Source organism: Sinohyriopsis cumingii, chromosome 6 (genome assembly GCF_028554795.1).
Source record: "Sinohyriopsis cumingii isolate HCF-2022 chromosome 6, ASM2855479v2, whole genome shotgun sequence".
NCBI lineage: Eukaryota > Metazoa > Mollusca > Bivalvia > Unionida > Unionidae > Sinohyriopsis > Sinohyriopsis cumingii.
The window spans coordinates 36,866,722-36,886,742 of record NC_142966.1 but is presented as its reverse complement, the minus strand read 5'-3'; the positions used below and the strand labels follow the sequence as shown (position 1 = coordinate 36,886,742).

At 34.2% G+C, this 20,021-nt stretch overlaps 1 protein-coding gene across 7 annotated transcripts in view; it reads right to left on the bottom strand.

The window, feature by feature from the left end:
* The window catches only part of LOC149796720 (tryptophan 2,3-dioxygenase-like), an 83,052-nt gene that overhangs the window by 24,901 nt on the left and 38,130 nt on the right, over positions 1 to 20,021 (bottom strand). Inside the window, exons 1-2 of one of the 7 annotated variants that reach the window (XM_089961365.1) lie at positions 19,687 to 19,732; positions 2,080 to 2,178 (exon numbers count right to left, since the gene is read on the bottom strand). In XM_089961365.1, the coding sequence (XP_089817491.1) occupies positions 2,080 to 2,148 (69 nt within the window). In that variant the 5' untranslated portion in view covers positions 2,149 to 2,178; positions 19,687 to 19,732. Of the gene's footprint in view, positions 1 to 2,079; positions 2,179 to 9,943; positions 10,091 to 11,539; positions 11,635 to 15,332; positions 15,354 to 15,477; positions 15,591 to 17,851; positions 17,874 to 19,686; positions 19,733 to 20,021 lie in introns of those variants that run through there. The other 6 variants (XM_089961366.1, XM_089961360.1, XM_089961367.1 and 3 more) reach the window with 6 other exon arrangements.

Below are 20,021 nucleotides of genomic sequence, written 5' to 3'. Positions count from 1 at the left end.
TTACCAGCCGTTGTTGAAGGTTAAAGTCTTAGTACATAAGAGAATGGGATCTCACTAAAATGAATACGATTTTTGTTTTGAAAGATATATTTTCATAGAAAGCAAGAACAACGAATGCTAAAACAACGGGCGTCACGAGCAAGCTTAACGTGTAGAACAGCAAAAGCCTTATTGAAACGAAGAAAAATAAAAGAAATCATATAGTTACAAAGTTCCTCAGACCTCTGCAATGACCAGTTATAACACTCTGCCCTATTTATAGTACTGTGAGAGAATAGACGACCCTTGCTAGCGACGAGGGCCGCTAGAAATTCTGGCGCCATTTGAAGAAAAGAATGAAAGAAAACTGAGTGGTACCTACTATCAGATGTTTTGTTGATTAAATGCTCTGATTTGACGATGGAAGGGAGAATATAGAACTTATAATAAATTTACTGATCATGGTTGGATATTTATCGATATGTACATTTTATTTTTTCATCGATAGCTGACATTAAGTCATTCGGACTCATCACCAATAGTTAACATAAAGTCCCTCAGACTTCATGTTGTGAATGATTATATTTTATTGATCCGTAAAATCCCAACCATGATAATTTAATTTCATAGGAGCAATCACGGGCTTCGAGACAATTAAAAATGCCCATTAATTAAATCTGAGGCTTGTTGCTAACATGCCATGGAAAAGATATAGTATGTTCTGATTGGTGTTAAGCTTGAACGTCGTCCGTCTTTGATATCATATGCTAGAAAAAATATCGAACCTAAAATGTAATCTATCCCCTGAATAAATCCCCTGACATGCAAAATTTGTGCCACTCAGAATAATAGCGAAATCGTTAAATTTCAAGAGCCTTACTCGTAACAAAAATCAAAGAAAAACTCACCAACCACTACAGTTCAACTGGAGATTCAGTCGACGTTTTCGAGATGCTACCGATTAAGTGTAACATCGGGTGGACCGATAAAGAATGTACACGTAATGAAAACTACTGGATACTTCAGTTGAAAACTTAGCATAACTCTTTATGTATATTATTATTATTATTATTAGTAGTAGTAGTAGTAGTAGTAGTAGTAGTATCGCCGCTGTTGTTGCAGTCATTTCAGCTCTTGTCCATTATACCACTACACCATTATACCACTACACCATTCTCATGACATATTGCGGGGCCCCAAGTGGCCGAGTGGTCTAAAGCGCTCTCCGTTACGGATCACTGCCATCTCACCTCTGCGTGGGTTAGAGTCTTGGAATCGGCCAATGTGGGTATGTGAGAAAGCTTGCCAGTAGCTTCTCGAGGGTCGGTGGTTCTTTCCGGGGACTTCCCGGGTTCTTCCTCCACCATAAATACTGGCCGCCAAGTATAGCCTATCGTGTGCTGAGAAATGGCGTTAAGCCCTTCAACAACAACAACAACAAAATGACATATTTCCTTTAGCATAACTTTACCAGTATATGATTTCTTTATTACATGTTTTACATAGGTTTGATTTTTGTCGGTTTCCGCCCTTTGCCACATAGTGGAATTAAATCAAAACATTTTGCTTCTCTATGTGACAGACGCGATAATCCGTTTAATGTATGTTATATAACTATGTTGGTCTGATATTAGAATAGTTATTGCTGTTGTTTGGGGTTAAACGCCATTTTTTCAGCGCTCGATATGCTTGTTCATGGCGGCCAGCATAACTGGTAGAGGAAGAACCCAGGTAAATCCCGGTAACGACTAATGACTCAGGGAAGCTGCTGGAATGCTTTCTTACATACCCATATTTGCCGAGCCAAAGACTCGAACCAACGGGAACAGAGGTGCGATGGTAGTGTTTGGTAAAGACTAGCTCTTTATAACACTCCACCTCCCGGACCCCAGCGCAGAATAGATATAAAGTTCACCCGTTATAAAACCGTTTTTCATTTTTTCTTTCCTGTCTTCCATTTGTCTTCTTGTTTGTACAATCCCCCTGTTACTAAAACATACTGGACCCCAGAATATATCTTCAGTGTCTCAATATATATATATATATATATATATATATATATATATATATATATATATATATATATATATATATATATACCTTTAGATATCCATCGTATGTCATAGGAGTGCGTTCTTTCCCTTCGTTGGTATTGTCAGCTTCTGCCATTCTATTGGATGACCTGTTCTAGGCAAAAATCTGCAATTTTTTAAATAAAAAATATACAAAAATTAAAGGACTCATTTTTGAAGAAAGTAAACACAGTTGTAGGTCTTGTTTTATTTCCTCAAATGCCTTGTAGCATTCAACCATCTTGAGAAAAAGAGAAACTATATTGTTGTATTTTACGAGCTTTTTGAAACTAACATTTCCATTTTGTTTGATGAAATAAATGAGAAATCCTTAGATAGTAGCATGAAACACAGAATTTCATCACTTTCTGGGATTGTTTGGGGGACAGAAAGCAAACAGTGAGGTAATTTATTTTTTCCCTCAAAGATTAAATCAATTTTACCCTTTTGTTTCGGATGTTGTGAAAGACCTAACTTTTACGATACACTATTTGTCTGATTTTCAGTGATACATTGAAATAAGTTAGTCTTTGATTAACATTTCATAGGTTTAATGCGAGACATTGATACAAAATTATTAACAAAAATAATTCAAATGATCTATTATGTATTAGGGTTTAACGGCACGTCAGCACCTCAACAAAATTGTATTTTAATCAGATAATTAGATCTTTTCTAGTATCGTTTTGACAAATATCTGCAAAGAAAGATCATCTACATTCTGTAAATTTATAAACTCGTCACTTAGGAGTAAATATTTTTGACCTAAGACAATAGAAGCAAAACTTTCATGTATCAATAGAAAAATAACAACTCGTGCAAGAACAACTAAAATCAATAATACGAGACTCAAGTAGATTTGACAGCATTACTATATCTATGTTTGAACTAAATTACTATTCAGATTTAAACATAATGAGATTCAGTAAGTGTTATTACATCTAACTACTTTCTCCTTCTTTAAGAATATTATCAATTCCCAGACTCAGAACAGGAAATAAGTACAGAAAAAAATTGTCATCTAAAAATAGAGGAAATTTAGATAGAGCAAGATATATCAAGTGTAAATTCATGTACGTATGTGTTGATACAATGACAACACTAAAAATGTTTATGGGACCAAGATAAAGAAATAAGTAGATATACAATCCATCGGGAAGGGATTGAGATTGAAAGAAATATGCAACGAGGTGATATAATACGATTTAACAAAAAAAAAAAAACAACTAAAATTACAATAAAAAAGGAAAAAGCTGCTACATCTTTATTTAAAAGATAATTAAATTGTAAAACTTCAACAAAAGAAATACCCTAATGTATATTGTTTAAGATAGTACATAAAGCTATCATCTATTACATAATGCCTACCAGATATCATTTTTATAATGCTTACCAGATACCATTTATGGAATGCTTACCAGATACAATTTATATAATGCTTACCAGATACCATTTATATCAGACGAAATTGAACTAACCGTAATCCTTCATTTACCTCTCAGGAAAATTTGTGTCTTCTATTTTCTACAAGAAATATCATTTTTCCAAATCTTATTTGAGTTTTAGGAAGAAACTATTAAGAATAAAGAAATATATGTAACATTTGTAACATGGAGATTATGAACAGCTGCACGTGACGTAAGTTCCCCAAATCGTGACCCTATCCTCTCTATCCTCTCTCCCTATACTTCCAAAAGTAAGAAATATAAAAGAACTGCAGAATTTCAAATTGATTAGCTGTTGCGCATGTTCTTCTTTCCAATGACATGAAAATGAGAAGTGAATTTCACTGAAACTTCCCGCTAGTTTCAACTTTCCTTTAGCAAGCAACATCTTACATGTAAAGCATATATGTATATTGCACGCACGTACACGCCACGTGTGCCTAAAATAGTATAGTGTATTAGGAACTACCTTGTAAACAAACCATGTACACTCATGTAGTACACGTTAGTTTAGAGTTTATTAGATTTATTTGTGGATGAACTCAAATAGCTGTTTCATCTATCTGAAAGTAGAGATGGTAAAGTGAACAATGTCGACGAGTTTACTGAGTCACAAATGAAACTTTCAAACAAGCAAATGAGTGAACATGATATTCCAATATCCACAACAAACGTAGAGACGCATTATTGAAAATACCATTCTCATCATTAAAAGTTTACGGAATGATTTAGACTATGACCTGTGCTTTCTGTGGTCTATTAAAATAGCATTTAGTAAGGCATGTTTATGGCAACGGCTACCGCTTATCTGTCATATACGTACCATTTTATAAGTGAAAGTACTAACTTTGTGAGAAAAATGCCAATGAATGGTTTGGCTGAAAAATAATGGCCTCAGAGCAAATAAGCGAAGACTAAACATAATTCTTATTTCCGCTTGCTGAACGGATGGTTACACACAAGCTGCTTTTGCAATTTTCCGTGTTATCTTTGTTGATAAATTGTTTCGGCTTTAGGCTATCGATGGACGCCATGCAGGTCATAACATTGCAGGGTGGGGTCGGGGGTGGGCATGCAGTGACCAGGCATAAATGTTTTCTTTAACTGATAAAAAGAATGGCAAAAGTATACTTACGTTTTCGCGTTTTGAATTTCCTCAAAATTTGCTTACTTAGGTCTGTAAATTCGAATTACATGAGCTATCTCATCGGTTCTAAAGCTTGATTACATATTTTGAAATTGCACTGTAAATTGTACTATGATTTCGACTGCATTCTATGTGTAAAAACATTCTCCTTACTGCACTCAAAATAAAATGAACGTGTTATTCCATAGCGTTTTTTGATAATTATAATTTAAAAAGTTCATATTTTGCCCATATTATGATTCCAAACATTCAACGACAGAACAGAAACACACATGCAGCTGAGTCAAGACACATCCGTCCCTGCTCAAATCACAGACACGTGTAATTTTTGTGGAATTGACACAGCTGGTAAATTCAGGTCCATAATCTGCGAAACTAAGTAGAAAAAAAAATGCATTAATTCCAGACCAACTGGAAAAGCTGCTGCAATGCTCATTCATTCACAGTACGAATCTAAATTTCACTTTTAAGCAGACCAAAGTGACCATTTCTTTCAAAAGTGATGCTGAGCGCACGACTAAGTTCAAATTTAGCTGGGCGGAGTTTTGTGCGAATTAATATTGTTGTTGTGTGTTAATGAATGTGCGCTTGTGTATCTATTTTGAAATACGGCATTGATTCAATTACTTTGTTTCTTGCAATGTATTTTTGTAATTAGGCCTGACGTAGAATCAGAAAATTAGTATAAAATAAAAAGTTTACTGCATTTGTATTGAAAAATAAAATATGAACTCGTTTTGTCGGATGGGTACTGTACTCCCACAGGTTGTGTAGTATTCATCCGAAAAAAAAACAACCTTATTCATATTTTTCCATATAAATGCAGTAACCTATAATTACAATCAAATATGTTTCCTCCTCAAAAGACTTTTGCTGAATCTGACATCCACTGTACGCTGGCCAGTCCAAAGTATTACACCAACCCATAAATGACCACCCTTTGTACAAAACCATCGGGTTAATTAAAACGTCTTTTTCACTGCTTATATATTGACTCCATAGGTGCTATGTCTTTGCATGTCAATCTCTTTCAAAAGAACACCCGAGACTGCTGTCATAATCTTTGATGTTTAGAAATGTATCCTCCATTTGTATTTATCCCTTTGGTGGTTCTATATTTTATATGCTGAAGTAATTTCACTAATTTATTTATTTTTAACGGTGACATGGAGATCTTCATTGTCTTACCTGTCATTGCCGTCCTCCCTACACATTGTATGGCCTTCATTGTGTGCGCTACTGTCTTTAGCTTCGTAAACTGCGCTCACTCGCGAACTGAAACTTGTATCATTTCTTTCACGACATAATACAATGGCTTTTCTGGCTTTGTATGTTCTCTCCAACGCAATTCCATGCTCGGTTAATTTATAAAGGTATTTTGGATATGTATTTAAATATTTTAGAGCCTTTTGGGGTCTTCTTCAATACATTAATATGAAGGATTCAGGCTGAACGTTGAACTAAATTTATTCCGTGACGACAAAATTTCACCACCGTGAAGGCAATTCCTTGATTTTTCCACGATAATGTGCATGCCAAACGATAACGATAGTGTTTTGATGAAATTATATATCACCCGCTGTCATTGTTTAATATAGTATTTTACTATTATAATGGCATTATCCTTGTTGATAGCATTTATTTGTGAATTAAAGGCACGCTCCAGTCTTTATATGTTGCACGCTAATTTGTTACAGGCTACAGGTTATGGTGGTGTAAAATTTCAACCTTGATTGAGCCCATAATGTGTCAAACGACTTCCTGAAGGGTCATATGTTGTTTCAGACAGGATTGCTTTTCGTTAGTGGTCGGTAGAGCAGTCGACTCTGAGAACATATTGTCAGATTTTACTTTCATTTTCGTGTGCAACACAAGTTGCGTTATATGTTTCCTCGATTAATAAAGAAGTATATGCTTAATCTTGATTATAGTCTAACACAACAACATTTGGTTTAAAATACGTAATACAATCCTGCCTTAATGTAAGCACCAATCTATATTAGAATTGCCATCGATGACCTGGTATTTTCGAGTGTAAAGATAATTTCAAATGCAATATGGGAATCTATCTCGCGTCCAAACAAATCCAAGTTACGCATCCAATGATAATTCGTATCTCAAAATTATTAAATTAGTACATCCACCCAAAAATAAGTTGCGTCTCTCTTACGTAGGAGGTGTCAAAGATTGGTTGTTGGGGATGAAATCCATAATGGCTGCGCTCAGAGTTATTCGTGCAAATATGTAAATAAGATCTAAGATAATATATTATGTCTAAGATATTGTACAGAAATACAGTTAAAGAACGGATTTTCATAACAAATGTTTTAAACATATTGACAAATATTAAGGGATGTTTGACAGATAGCATACACTTTAAATAATTTACGTAATTTCGTACAGTACAGCACAAGATATAGTGCATGTTTTATTTTTGTTAAAGGAATCGCACATTTAATCTTTTTTAACAATAGTATTTCTAGAGATCAGGAGGATAAAAGTGGATCGGAAAGCTTTGTGGTACATAACTGCCTGTAACGTACACTAATTCTAATTACATATTATTTTTAGAGCTGTATATTTGTAATAATTGTATTTACCTGTCTTGCGAATCTCATATACACTTCATGTTTGGCCTTGTAAGGCTTAAAACCATTTTTCTGCGGAAGAATGCCAGTATAGTTGGTGAAGGAAGACCCCACTGACCAACGGAAAGCAATTGGTAAGCTTTCGCACATTTTCATGTTGGTCGAGCTGAGACTCAAACGCAGACAGACAGAAGTGAAATGCGTGACTGATCTATAAAGATCACTCGGGGCCACAAACCTGTTTGGAAGACCTGTACATATATCCGTACACATAACTAAATATAAAAGCGAACGGATAAACGAGAGAGAGAGAGAGAGAGAGAGAGAGAGAAACCACCCGTGCACTAAGTAGCCACGGTGTTGGATGATTTTTGAGTTTTAACTGGAGCGACCTTGACTTGGTTTCCATCGCCTGTACCAATTAAGAAAGGTTATAAACCACATCCCTAATACATGACATTGGCATACCAGCTGAACGAAAGACACGATGCGTCTCTATTTGTAGTCGGGTTCGAACTCCACCATCTGCCCCCCCCCCATTTTTGATCAACAATTTTCACATAATACAAGTTACATTACAAGATACCATTACCGTAGATATATCCAATGTCAACATATACATCACAACATTGATTCGTTGACGGTCGGCAGAGAGAGCAAATCGTTATTAAAGCAGAGACTCCCCACATTGCTACATTTTATTGTCGAAACAGTAATGAGGGTAAACGTTATTTATAATGCAAAAAGTACATTTTGAAGTGATAATCACAATATTCTTTTATAAAGGGCGGAACGTTCCATTCTTGAAAATACAGTTATACAGGAACGGAGATGGGTTTGAAACCACAACCACAGTAATCTTCTGGTCAAATATCAATAAACGATACATGTAGCAGCTTGTATATTATCCACTCGAAACGTCTTGCTGTGTTCTCTTTCCTGTCATCTGGCATCATAAGTGATCTCATATTTGCAGTTATTTCGTTCTTAGAGATTAAGTTAACATAAATGAATAAGCCTCCTAACCATCAAAGGTAAATCGCGTTCAGGAGTAGAAAGTAAGTGGAAATTATCTTTGAGATTAAATCATAGTTTATATTCATTTGGATTTATTAATAATAGTCCACAAATTCCTAATGAAACTTACGATGTCCTCACTTTCAAAGTATACGAACCGGGTATATTTCAGAACCTAACCTAGACGTTCTGACCAGTATTACTAACTTGCCAATCGCATGAATAAGCCAACTCAAATTCTCAGTAAGGTTCAATCCGCCACTACTTTCTATTTGCAAATGCAAATACCTTTTACAGAATCCAGTTCTTATTTTTAGACTACAGGTGATGTTGCGAAATTGAATTTGGCTGGAAATAACTCAACTTGTCAATTGTGTATTCACTGATGTAAGTAACGGAACTAGGAATTCCGTAATGGCTGCGATTAAAGCTATTCTTACAAATATGTAAATTAGATCTTTGCTGATATGCACTGTGCTTAAGATATTGTGCACAAATGACAATGAAGGAACCGAATATTTATGACAATTTATTTTGAAAACATTGTGACAATATTAAGTCTCTTTGGGACATATATTATTACATCTGACTCACAGACTTAATTTCCTCTACCCTAGCAAAAACAAAATGCATGCTGTATGTTGGTTTGGGCTCACGCACAGTTCCTTTTTATATGACAATATTTTTTAAAGACATACATGAGATAAACATGGATCCCACAGCTGTGTGGTACATGTCTACATGTATTTTACATCAATTCTACCTATATTTTGCCCTAGTTGTTCCCTGTTGATTTGTAATAAATGTATTAACTAGATCATCTGACCAGTATTACTAACTTGCCGATCGCATGAATAAGCAAAATCAATTTCTCAGCTACGTCCCCTCCACCGCTATATACATTTTGCAAATAAAAATATTTTTACAGAATCCTGTTCTTATTTAGACTACAGGCAATATTACTAAATTATCTTTTGCATGAAATACTAAACTTGCCAAATGTTTACCCACTTTTATCAGTGAGGGAACCGCGAATTCAGAAAAGAGTCTGCTCAAAGCTGTTTTGTACAAATATAAATAAGATCGTTGTGTATATATACTATGTATAAGATATTGCGCAAAAATCATAGTGAATGACTTAACTATTTATATCAATATTTCTAAAGTAATTTCAGAATGCTAAGATTATTTGGTTAGATATTATACGATATAAATAGCATACGTAATTGCATATACTCTTGTTAAAATACAAGGCATGCTTTCACGTCTGTTTCGGGATAACACACATTGAACGTTTTGTAACAATAGTATTTTAAGACTGAAGTAGACAAAAGTGGATCTCAATTCTGTGTCGGACATGTATTACCTGTATTTTACTTCAATTCCACCAACCTATTGCCATCATTGTTTGCTGTGCATTTGTAATAAGTCTATTTACTTATCTTTCGAATTTTCTAAAGAGTGTTGCACATCGTCATCTATAATACAGGGGTTACATGAGAAGATTCTTACCTGACGATATTGAATTAAAGATGGTTCATGACTTACCTTTCTGAAGAAGTCCTGTCTTCTATATTTGCACATTAAAAAGACATTTGCCTATCGTTATATGCGATTAAATTAGAAAAGATTGAGAATAACGAAAATAAAAGAAAAATTATGAAATGTTTAAAAACAGATACTTAGAAAATGTACCTGGCTTTAGTTCCCGAATTGCTAATAAAACGATGTCCTCACTTTCAAAGTATACGAATGGGTTATATGTCAGAAACAAACCTTAACTTCTTGACCAGCATTACTATTTTGCCATTCGCATGAATAGGCCAACTCAGATTCTTAGTAAAGTACAATCCGCCACTACTTTCTATTTGCAAATGCAAATACCTTTTATAGAATCCAGTTCTAATTTTTAGACTACAGGTAATGTTGCGAAATTGTATTTTGCTGGAAATAACTCAACTTGCCAATTGTGTATTCACTGATGTAAGTAACGGAACTAGGAATTCCGTAATGGCTGCGATTAAAGTTATTCTTACAAATAAGTAAATTAGATCTTTGATGATATACACTATGCTTAATATATTGTACACAAATGACAATGAAGGAACAGAATATTAATGACAATTTATTTTAAAAACATTGTGAAAATATTAAGTCTCTTTTGGACATATATTATTACATCTGACTCACAGACTTAATTTCCTCTACCCTAGCAAAAACAAAATGCATGCTGTATGTTGGTTTGGGCTCACGCACAGTTCCTTTTTTATGACAATATTCTTTAAAGACATACACGAGATAAACATGGATCCCACAGCTGTGTGGTACATGTCTACATGTATTTTACATCAATTCTACCTATATTTTGCCCTCATTGTTCGCCGTTGATTTGTAATAAATGTATTAACTAGATTATCTGACCAGTATTACTAACTTGCCGATCGCATGAATAAGCAAAATCAATTTCACAGCTACGTCCCCTCCACCGCTATATACATTTTGCAAATAAAAATATTTTTACAGGATCCTGTTCTTATTTAGACTACAGGCAATATTACTAAATTATCTTTTGCATGAAATAGCTAAACTTGCCAAATGTTTACCCACTTTTATCAGTGAGGGAACCGCGAATTCAGAAAAGAGTCTGCTCAAAGCTGTTTTGTACAAATATAAATAAGATCGTTGTGTATATATACTATGTATAAGATATTGCGCAAAAATCATAGTGAATGACTTAACTATTTATATCAATATTTCTAAAGTAATTTCAGAATGCTAAGATTATTTGGTTAGATATTATACGATATAAATAGCATACGTAATTGCATATACTCTTGTTAAAATACAAGGCATGCTTTCACGTCTGTTTCGGGATAACACACATTGAACGTTTTGTAACAATAGTATTTTAAGACTGAAGTAGACAAAAGTGGATCTCAATTCTGTGTCGGACATGTATTACCTGTATTTTACTTCAATTCCACCAACCTATTGCCATCATTGTTTGCTGTGCATTTGTAATAAGTCTATTTACTTATCTTTCGAATTTTCTAAAGAGTGTTGCACATCGTCATCTATAATACAGGGGTTACATGAGAAGATTCTTACCTGACGATATTGAATTAAAGATGGTTCATGACTTACCTTTCTGAAGAAGTCCTGTCTTCTATATTTGCACATTAAAATGACATTTGCCTATCGTTATATGCGATTAAATTAGAAAAGATTGAGAATAACGAAAATAAAAGAAAAATTATGAAATGTTTAAAAACAGATACTTAGAAAATGTACCTGGCTTTAGTTCCCGAATTACTAATAAAACGATGTCCTCACTTTCAAAGTATACGAATGGGTTATATGTCAGAACCAAACCTTAACTTCTTGACCAACATTACTATTTTGCCATTCGCATGAATAGGCCAACTCAGATTCTTAGTAAAGTTCAATCCGCCACTACTTTCTATTTGCAAATGCAAATACCTTTTGTGGAATCCAGTTCTAATTTTTAGACTACAGGTAATGTTGCGAAATTGTATTTGCTGGAAATAACTCAACTTGTCAATTGTGTACTCACTGATGTAAGTAACGGAACTAGGAATTCCGTAATGGCTGCGATTAAAGCTATTCTTACAAATTAGTAAATTAGATCTTTGATGATATACACTATGCTTAATATATTGTACACAAATGACAATGAAGGAACAGAATATTTATGACAATTTATTTGAAAAACATTGTGAAAATATTAGGTCTCTTTTGGACATATATTATTACATCTGACTCACAGACTTAATTTCCTCTACCCTAGCAAAAACAAAATGCATGCTGTATGTTGGTTTGGGCTCACACACAGTTCCTTTTTTATGACAATATTCTTTAAAGACATACACGAGATAAACATGGATCACACAGCTGTGTGGTACATGTCTACATGTATTTTACATCAATTCTACCTATATTTTGCCCTCGTTGTTCCCTGTTGATTTGTAATAAATGTATTAACTAGATCATCTGACCAGTATTACTAACTTGCCGATCGCATGAATAAGCAAAATCAATTTCTCAGCTACGTCCCCTCCACCGCTACATACATTTTGCAAATAAAAATATATTTACAGAATCCTGTTCTTATTTAGACTACAGGCAATATTACTAAATTATCTTTTGCATGAAATAGCTAAACTTGCCAAATGTTTACCCACTTTTATCAGTGAGGGAACCGCGAATTCAGAAAAGAGTCTGCTCAAAGCTGTTTTGTACAAATATAAATAAGATCGTTGTGTATATATACTATGTATAAGATATTGCGCAAAAATCATAGTGAATGACTTAACTATTTATATCAATATTTCTAAAGTAATTTCAGAATGCTAAGATTATTTGGTTAGATATTATACGATATAAATAGCATACGTAATTGCATATACTCTTGTTAAAATACAAGGCATGCTTTTACGTCTGTTTCGGGATAACACACATTGAACGTTTTGTAACAATAGTATTTTAAGACTGAAGTAGACAAAAGTGGATCTCAATTCTGTGTCGGACATGTATTACCTGTATTTTACTTCAATTCCACCAACCTATTGCCATCATTGTTTGCTGTGCATTTGTAATAAGTCTATTTACTTATCTTTCGAATTTTCTAAAGAGTGTTGCACATCGCCATCTATAATACAGGGGTTACATGAGAAGATTCTTACCTGACGATATTGAATTAAAGATGGTTCATGACTTACCTTTATGAAGAAGTCCTGTCTTCTATATTTGCACATTAAAAAGACATTTGCCTATCGTTATATGCGATTAAATTAGAAAAGATTGAGAATAACGAAAATAAAAGAAAAATTATGAAATGTTTAAAAACAGATACTTAGAAAATGTACCTGGCTTTAGTTCCCGAATTACTAATAAAACGATGTCCTCACTTTCAAAGTATACGAATGGGTTATATGTCAGAAACAAACCTTAACTTCTTGACCAGCATTACTATTTTGCCATTCGCATGAATAGGCCAACTCAGATTCTTAGTAAAGTACAATCCGCCACTACTTTCTATTTGCAAATGCAAATACCTTTTATAGAATCCAGTTCTAATTTTTAGACTACAGGTAATGTTGCGAAATTGTATTTGCTGGAAATAACTCAACTTGCCAATTGTGTATTCACTGATGTAAGTAACGGAACTAGGAATTCCGTAATGGCTGCGATTAAAGTTATTCTTACAAATAAGTAAATTAGATCTTTGATGATATACACTATGCTTAATATATTGTACACAAATGACAATGAAGGAACAGAATATTAATGACAATTTATTTGAAAAACATTGTGAAAATATTAAGTCTCTTTTGGAATATATTATTACATCTGACTCACAGACTTAATTTCCTCTACCCTAGCAAAAACAAAATGCATGCTGTATGTTGGTTTGGGCTCACGCACAGTTCCTTTTTTATGACAATATTCTTTAAAGACGTACACAAGATAAACATGCATCCCACAGCTGTGTGGTACATGTCTACATGTATTTTACATCAATTCTACCTATATTTTGCCCTCATTGTTCGCCGTTGATTTGTAATAAATGTATTAACTAGATTATCTGACCAGTATTACTAACTTGCTGATCGCATGAATAAGCAAAATCAATTTCTCAGCTACGTCCCCTCCACCGCTACATACATTTTGCAAATAAAAATATTTTTACAGAATCCTGTTCTTATTTAGACTACAGGCAATATTACTAAATTATCTTTTGCATGAAATAGCTAAATTTGCCAAATGTTTACCCACTTTTATCAGTGAGGGAACCGCGAATTCAGAAAAGAGTCTGTTCAAAGCTGTTTTGTACAAATATAAATAAGATCGTTGTGTATATATACTATGAATAAGATATTGCGCAAAAATCATAGTGAATGATGTAACTATTTATATCAATATTTCTAAAGTAATTTGAGAATGTTAAGATTCTTCGGTGTAGATATAATAGGATATAAATAGCATACGTAATTGCCTATACTCTTGTTAAAATACAAGGCATGCTTTACGTCTGTTCGGGATAACACACATTGAAGTTCTTGTTACAATAGTATTTTCAGACTGAAGTAGAAAATATTGGATCTCAATTCTGTGTCGTACATGTATTACGTGTATTTTACTTCAATTCTAGCAACCTATTGCCATCGTTGTTTGCTGTGCATTTGTAATAAGTCTATTTACTTATCTTGCGAATTTCATATGCACCAAATGCACAAACGTATACAAGTCAAGAAGGTTTAAAAATCTGCTTGACCTTGGAAGGTTTAGGACCATTTTCAGGTCGCGAATGCCAGTAGCGTTTTGGAGGGAGAACCATCGACCAAGGGAAAGCTACTAGTAAGCTTTCTCACATACCCACGTTGGTTGAGTTGAGACTCAAACTCACGCACCCAGAGGTGATATGTGTGAATGATTTACAATGGACACCTAGGGCTGCAAACATATCCATAAATATAACAAAATAAAAAATAAAGACGAAAAGGGAGGGCATGAACAATGAACGGGTTAATGTTAAGTATAAATAGACAGGTATGCATTATGAGTTCTGGATTAAAAGTATGCAGAAACTCGGTTATCTACACTATTGCGTACTCCTGCACAACACCTGGGGGCAAGGGATGACGGTCTTGTTTAGACGGAAGTGATCCTGTTTAAGTGTCGTTTCTTTGCCCCTATTAGGAAGGGTTATAAACCGTGGACGAATTTCTCTCTTCCTTGTTCATGACTTTGGCAAATCAATTAAACTGAAGTCCCGATGCATCGCTAATTATAAATGATTTGTCTGGGTCCAAATAATATACCTTCTTTGACACTGGCAAGAAATAGCCTTTTAAATAGAAAACAAACAAGTGGCAGACATCAAAGGCAACCTATAATGAAAACTGCAAACTCCTACGTAATTACTGAAAAAGTAATCATGATTTAAAGAATAGCAATAGCAGCAAGAGTCTAAAGAGTGTTGTACACCGTCATCTATAACACACTGGTTACATGAAACAATTCGTACCTGACGATATTGAATTAAAGATGGTTCATGATTTACCTTTCAGAAGAAGTCCTGTCCTCTATATTTGCACATTAAAACGACATTTGCCAATCGTTTTCTGCGATTAAATATTACATTATTGAGAAGAATGAAAATAAAAAAAATTATGAAATGTTTGAAAACAGATACTGAGAAACTTTACCTGGTTCTAGTTCCCAAATTGCTAATAAAACGATGTCCTCACTTTCAAAGTATACGAATGGGGTATATTTCAGAATCTAGCCTAGACCTCCTGACCAGCATTACTAACTTGCCAATTGCATGAATAAGCCAACTCAAATTCTCAGTAAGGTTCATTCCGCCCTTTCTTTCTATTTGCAAATACAAATACCTTTTATGGAATCCAGTTCTAATTTTTAGACTACAGGTAATGTTGCGAAATTGAATTTGGCTGGAAATAACTCAACTTGCCAATTGTGTATTCACTGATGTAAGTAACGGAACCAGGAATTCCGTAATGGCTGCGGTTAAAGCTATTCTTACAAATATGTAAATTAGATCTTTGATGATATACACTATACTTAATTTATTGTGCACATACGACAATGAAGGAACCGAATATTTATGACAAATTATTTTGAAAATATTGTGAAAATATTAAGTCTCTTTTGGGCATATATTATAAATTCTGAATCATATACGTAATTTCCTCTACCTAGCAGAAACAAACTCCATGGTGTATGTCGGTTTGGGTTAACGCACAGTTCATTTCTTATACAATATTCTTTAAAGACATACAGAGGATAAAAATGGATCCCACAGCTGTGTGGTCCATGTCTACATGTATTTTACTTCTATTCTACCTATATAGTGCCCTCGTTCTTCTCTGTTGATTTGTTAGAAATGAATTAACTAGATCATCTGACCAGTATAACTAACGTGCCGATCGCATGAATAAGCCAACTACATTGTCAGCAACGTCCTTTCCACCGCTCCTTTTTTCAATTTGCAAATAACATCTTTTAACAGAATCCAGTTCTTACTTTAGACTACAGATAATGTTACCAAATTATCTTTTGCATGATATAACTAAACTTGCCAAATGTTTGCCCACTGTTATCAGTGAGGGAACCGCGAATTAAATGGCTGCGCTTAAAGCTATTTTGTACAAATATAAATAAGATCTGGGATAATATATACTATGTATAAGATATTGCGCAAAATCCATAGTGAATGAATTAACTGTTTATAGGAATATTTCTAAAATATTGGGAGAATATTGAGATTCCTCGGTGTAGATAGTATACGATCTGAATAACATACGTAATTGCCTATACTCTTGTTAAAATACACGACATGCTTTATATCTCTTCGGGATCAAACACACTGAAAGTCTTTTTACAAAAGTAATTTAAGACTGAAGCAGACAAAAATGGATCTCAATGCTGTTTCGTACATGTACTACCTGTATTTTACTTCAATTCCAGCTATTTATTGCCGTCGATATTTGCTGTGCATTTGTAATATTTATATTTACTTATCTTGCGAATTTCATATGCACCGAATAAATAAAGGTATGCAAATTAAGATGATTTAAAGATCGGCTTGGCCTTGGAAAATTTAGGACCATTTTCAGTACAGGAATGTCAGTATATTTGTGGAGGGAAAACCATCGACCAACGGAAAGCTACTAGTAAGCTTTCTCACATACCCACGTTGGTCGAGTTGAGACTCAAACTCACGCACCCAGAGGTGACATATGTGAATGATTTACAATGGCCACCTAGGGCTCTAGCCCTGTTTGGAATATAAGCAAACATATCCATAAACATAACAAAACTAAAAATAGAGAGAGACAGCATAACCAATGAACGGATGAATGTGAAGTACAAATAGACAGGTATGCATTATGATTTTTGGATTAAATGTATACAGAAACTCGGTTATCAACACTACTGTCCAATCCTGCACAATATCTGCGGGCATGGAATGACGGTCTTGTTTAGACGGAAGTGATCCTGTTTAAGTGTCTTTTCTCTCCCATATTTGGAAGGGTTATAAACCATGGACGAATTTCTCTCCTCCTAATTCATAACTTTGACAACTCAGTTAAACTGAAGTCCCAATGCATCTCTAATTATAGTCGGATAGTATATACATGTTTAGCATGTGTCCAAACAATATACCTTTATTGACACTGGCAAGAAATAGCCTTTGAAATTGAAAACAAACAAGTGGCAGACAACAAAGGCAAGCTATAAAGAAAACTGCAAACTCCTACGTAATTACTGAAAAAGTAATCATGCTTTAAAGAATAGCAACAGCAGCAGGAGTCGAAAGAGTGTTGTACATCGTCATCTATAACACACTGGTTACATGAGACGATTCTTATCTGACGATATTGAATTAAGAATAGTTCATGATTTACCTTTCAGAAGAAGTCCTGTCTTCTATATTTGCACATTAAAAGGACATTTGCCTATCGTTATCTGCGATTAAATTAGAAAAGATTGAGAAGAACGAAAAATAAAAGAAAAATTATGAAATGTTTAAAAACAGATACTTAGAAAATGTACCTGGCTTTAGTTCCCGAATTGCTAATAAAACGATGTCCTCACTTTCAAAGTATACGAATGGGGTTTATTTCAAAACCTAACCTAGACCTCCTGACCAGCATTACTAACTTGCCAATCTCATGAATAAGCCAACTCAAATTCTCAGTAAGGTTCAATCCGCCACTACTTTCTATTTGCAAATGCAAATACCTTTTATAGAATCCATTTCTTTTTTTAGACTACAGGTAATGTTGCGAAATTGTATTTTGCTAGAAATAACTCAACTTGCCAATTGTGTATTCACTGATGTAATTAACGGAACCAGGAATTCCGTAATGGCTGCGATTAAAGTTATTCTTACAAATAAGTAAATTAGATCTTTGATGATATACACTGTGCTTAAGATATTGTGCAAATATGATAATGAAGGAACCGAATATTAATGACAGTTTAATTTGAAAACATTGTGAAAATATTAAGTCTCTTTTGGACATATATAGTGAATGACTTAACTATTTATATCAATATTTCTAAAATAAGTTGAGAATCTTAAGAATCTTCGGTGTAGATATTATGCGATATAAATAGCACACGTAATTGCATATATTCTTGTTAAAATACACGGCATGCTATACGTCTGTTTGGGATAACACACATTGAACTTTATGTTATAATAGTATTTTATGACTGAAGTAGATGAAAGTGGATCTCAATTCTGTGTGGTACATGTATTACCTGTATTTTACTTCAATTCTAGCAGCCTATTGCCATCGTTGTTTGCTGTGCATTTGTAATAAGTCTATTTACTTATCTTGCGAATTTCCTATGCACCAAATACACAAACATATGCAAGTCAAGAAGGTTTAAACATCTGCTTAACCTTGGAAGGTTTAGGACCATTTTCAGGTCGCGAATGTCAGTAGCTTTGTGGAGGGAGAACCATCGACCAACGGAAAGCTACTAGTAAGCTTACTCACATACCTACGTTGGTTGAGTTGAGACTCAAACTCACGCACCCAGAGCTGATATGTGTGAATGATTTAGAAAGCAAACCTAGGGCTGCGAAACCTTTTCGAAGGATATGCAAATATATCCGTAAATATAGCAAAATAAAATAAAAGAGACAGAGAGAGAGGGAGGGCATGACCAATGAACGGGTTAATGTTAAGTATAAATAGACAGGTATCCATTATGAGTTCTGGAATAAAAGTATGCAGAAACTCGACTCTACACTATTGCTTACTCCTGGACAACATCTGGGGGCAAGGGATGTCGGTCTTGTTTAGACGGAAGTGATCCTATTTAAGTGTCGTTTCTTTGCCCCTATTAGGAAGGGTTATAAACCGTGGACGAATTTCTCTCTTCCTTGTTCATGACTTTGGCAACTTAGTTAAACTGAAGTCCCAATGCATCTTTAATTATAGTCGGATAGTGTATACATGTTTAGTTTGTGTCCAAATAATATACCCTTATTGACACTGGCACGAAATAGCCTTTGAAATTGAAAACAAACAAGTGGCAGACAACAAAGGCAAACTATAAAGAAAACTGCAAACTCCTACGTAATTACTGAAAAAGTAATCATGCTTTAAAGAATAGCAACAGCAGCAAGAGTCTAAAGAGTGTTGTACATCGCCATCTATAATACAGGGGTTACATGAGAAGATTCTTACCTGACGATATTGAATTAAGAATGGTTCATAATTTACCTTTCAGAAGAAGTCCTGTCTTCTATATTTGCACATTAAAAGGACATTTGCCAATCGTTCTCAGCGATTAAATTAGAAAAGATTGAGAAGAACGAAAATAAAAGAAAAATTATGAAATGTTTAAAAACAGATACTTAGGAAATGTACCTGGGTTTAGTTCCCGAATTGCTAATAAAAATATGTCCTCACTTTCAAAGTGAACGAATGGGCTATTTGTCAGAACCTAACCTAGACCTCCTGACCAGCATTACTAACTTGCCAATCTCATGAATAAGCCAACTCAAATTCTAAGTAAGGTTCAATCCGCCACTACTTTCTATCTGCAAATGCAGATACCTTTTATTGAATCCAGTTCTTATTTTTACACTACAGGTAATGTTGCGAAAATGTATTTTGCTGGAAATAACACAACTTGTCAAATATGTATTCACTGATGTAATTAACGAAACCAGGAATTCCGTAATGGTTGCGATTAAAGCTAT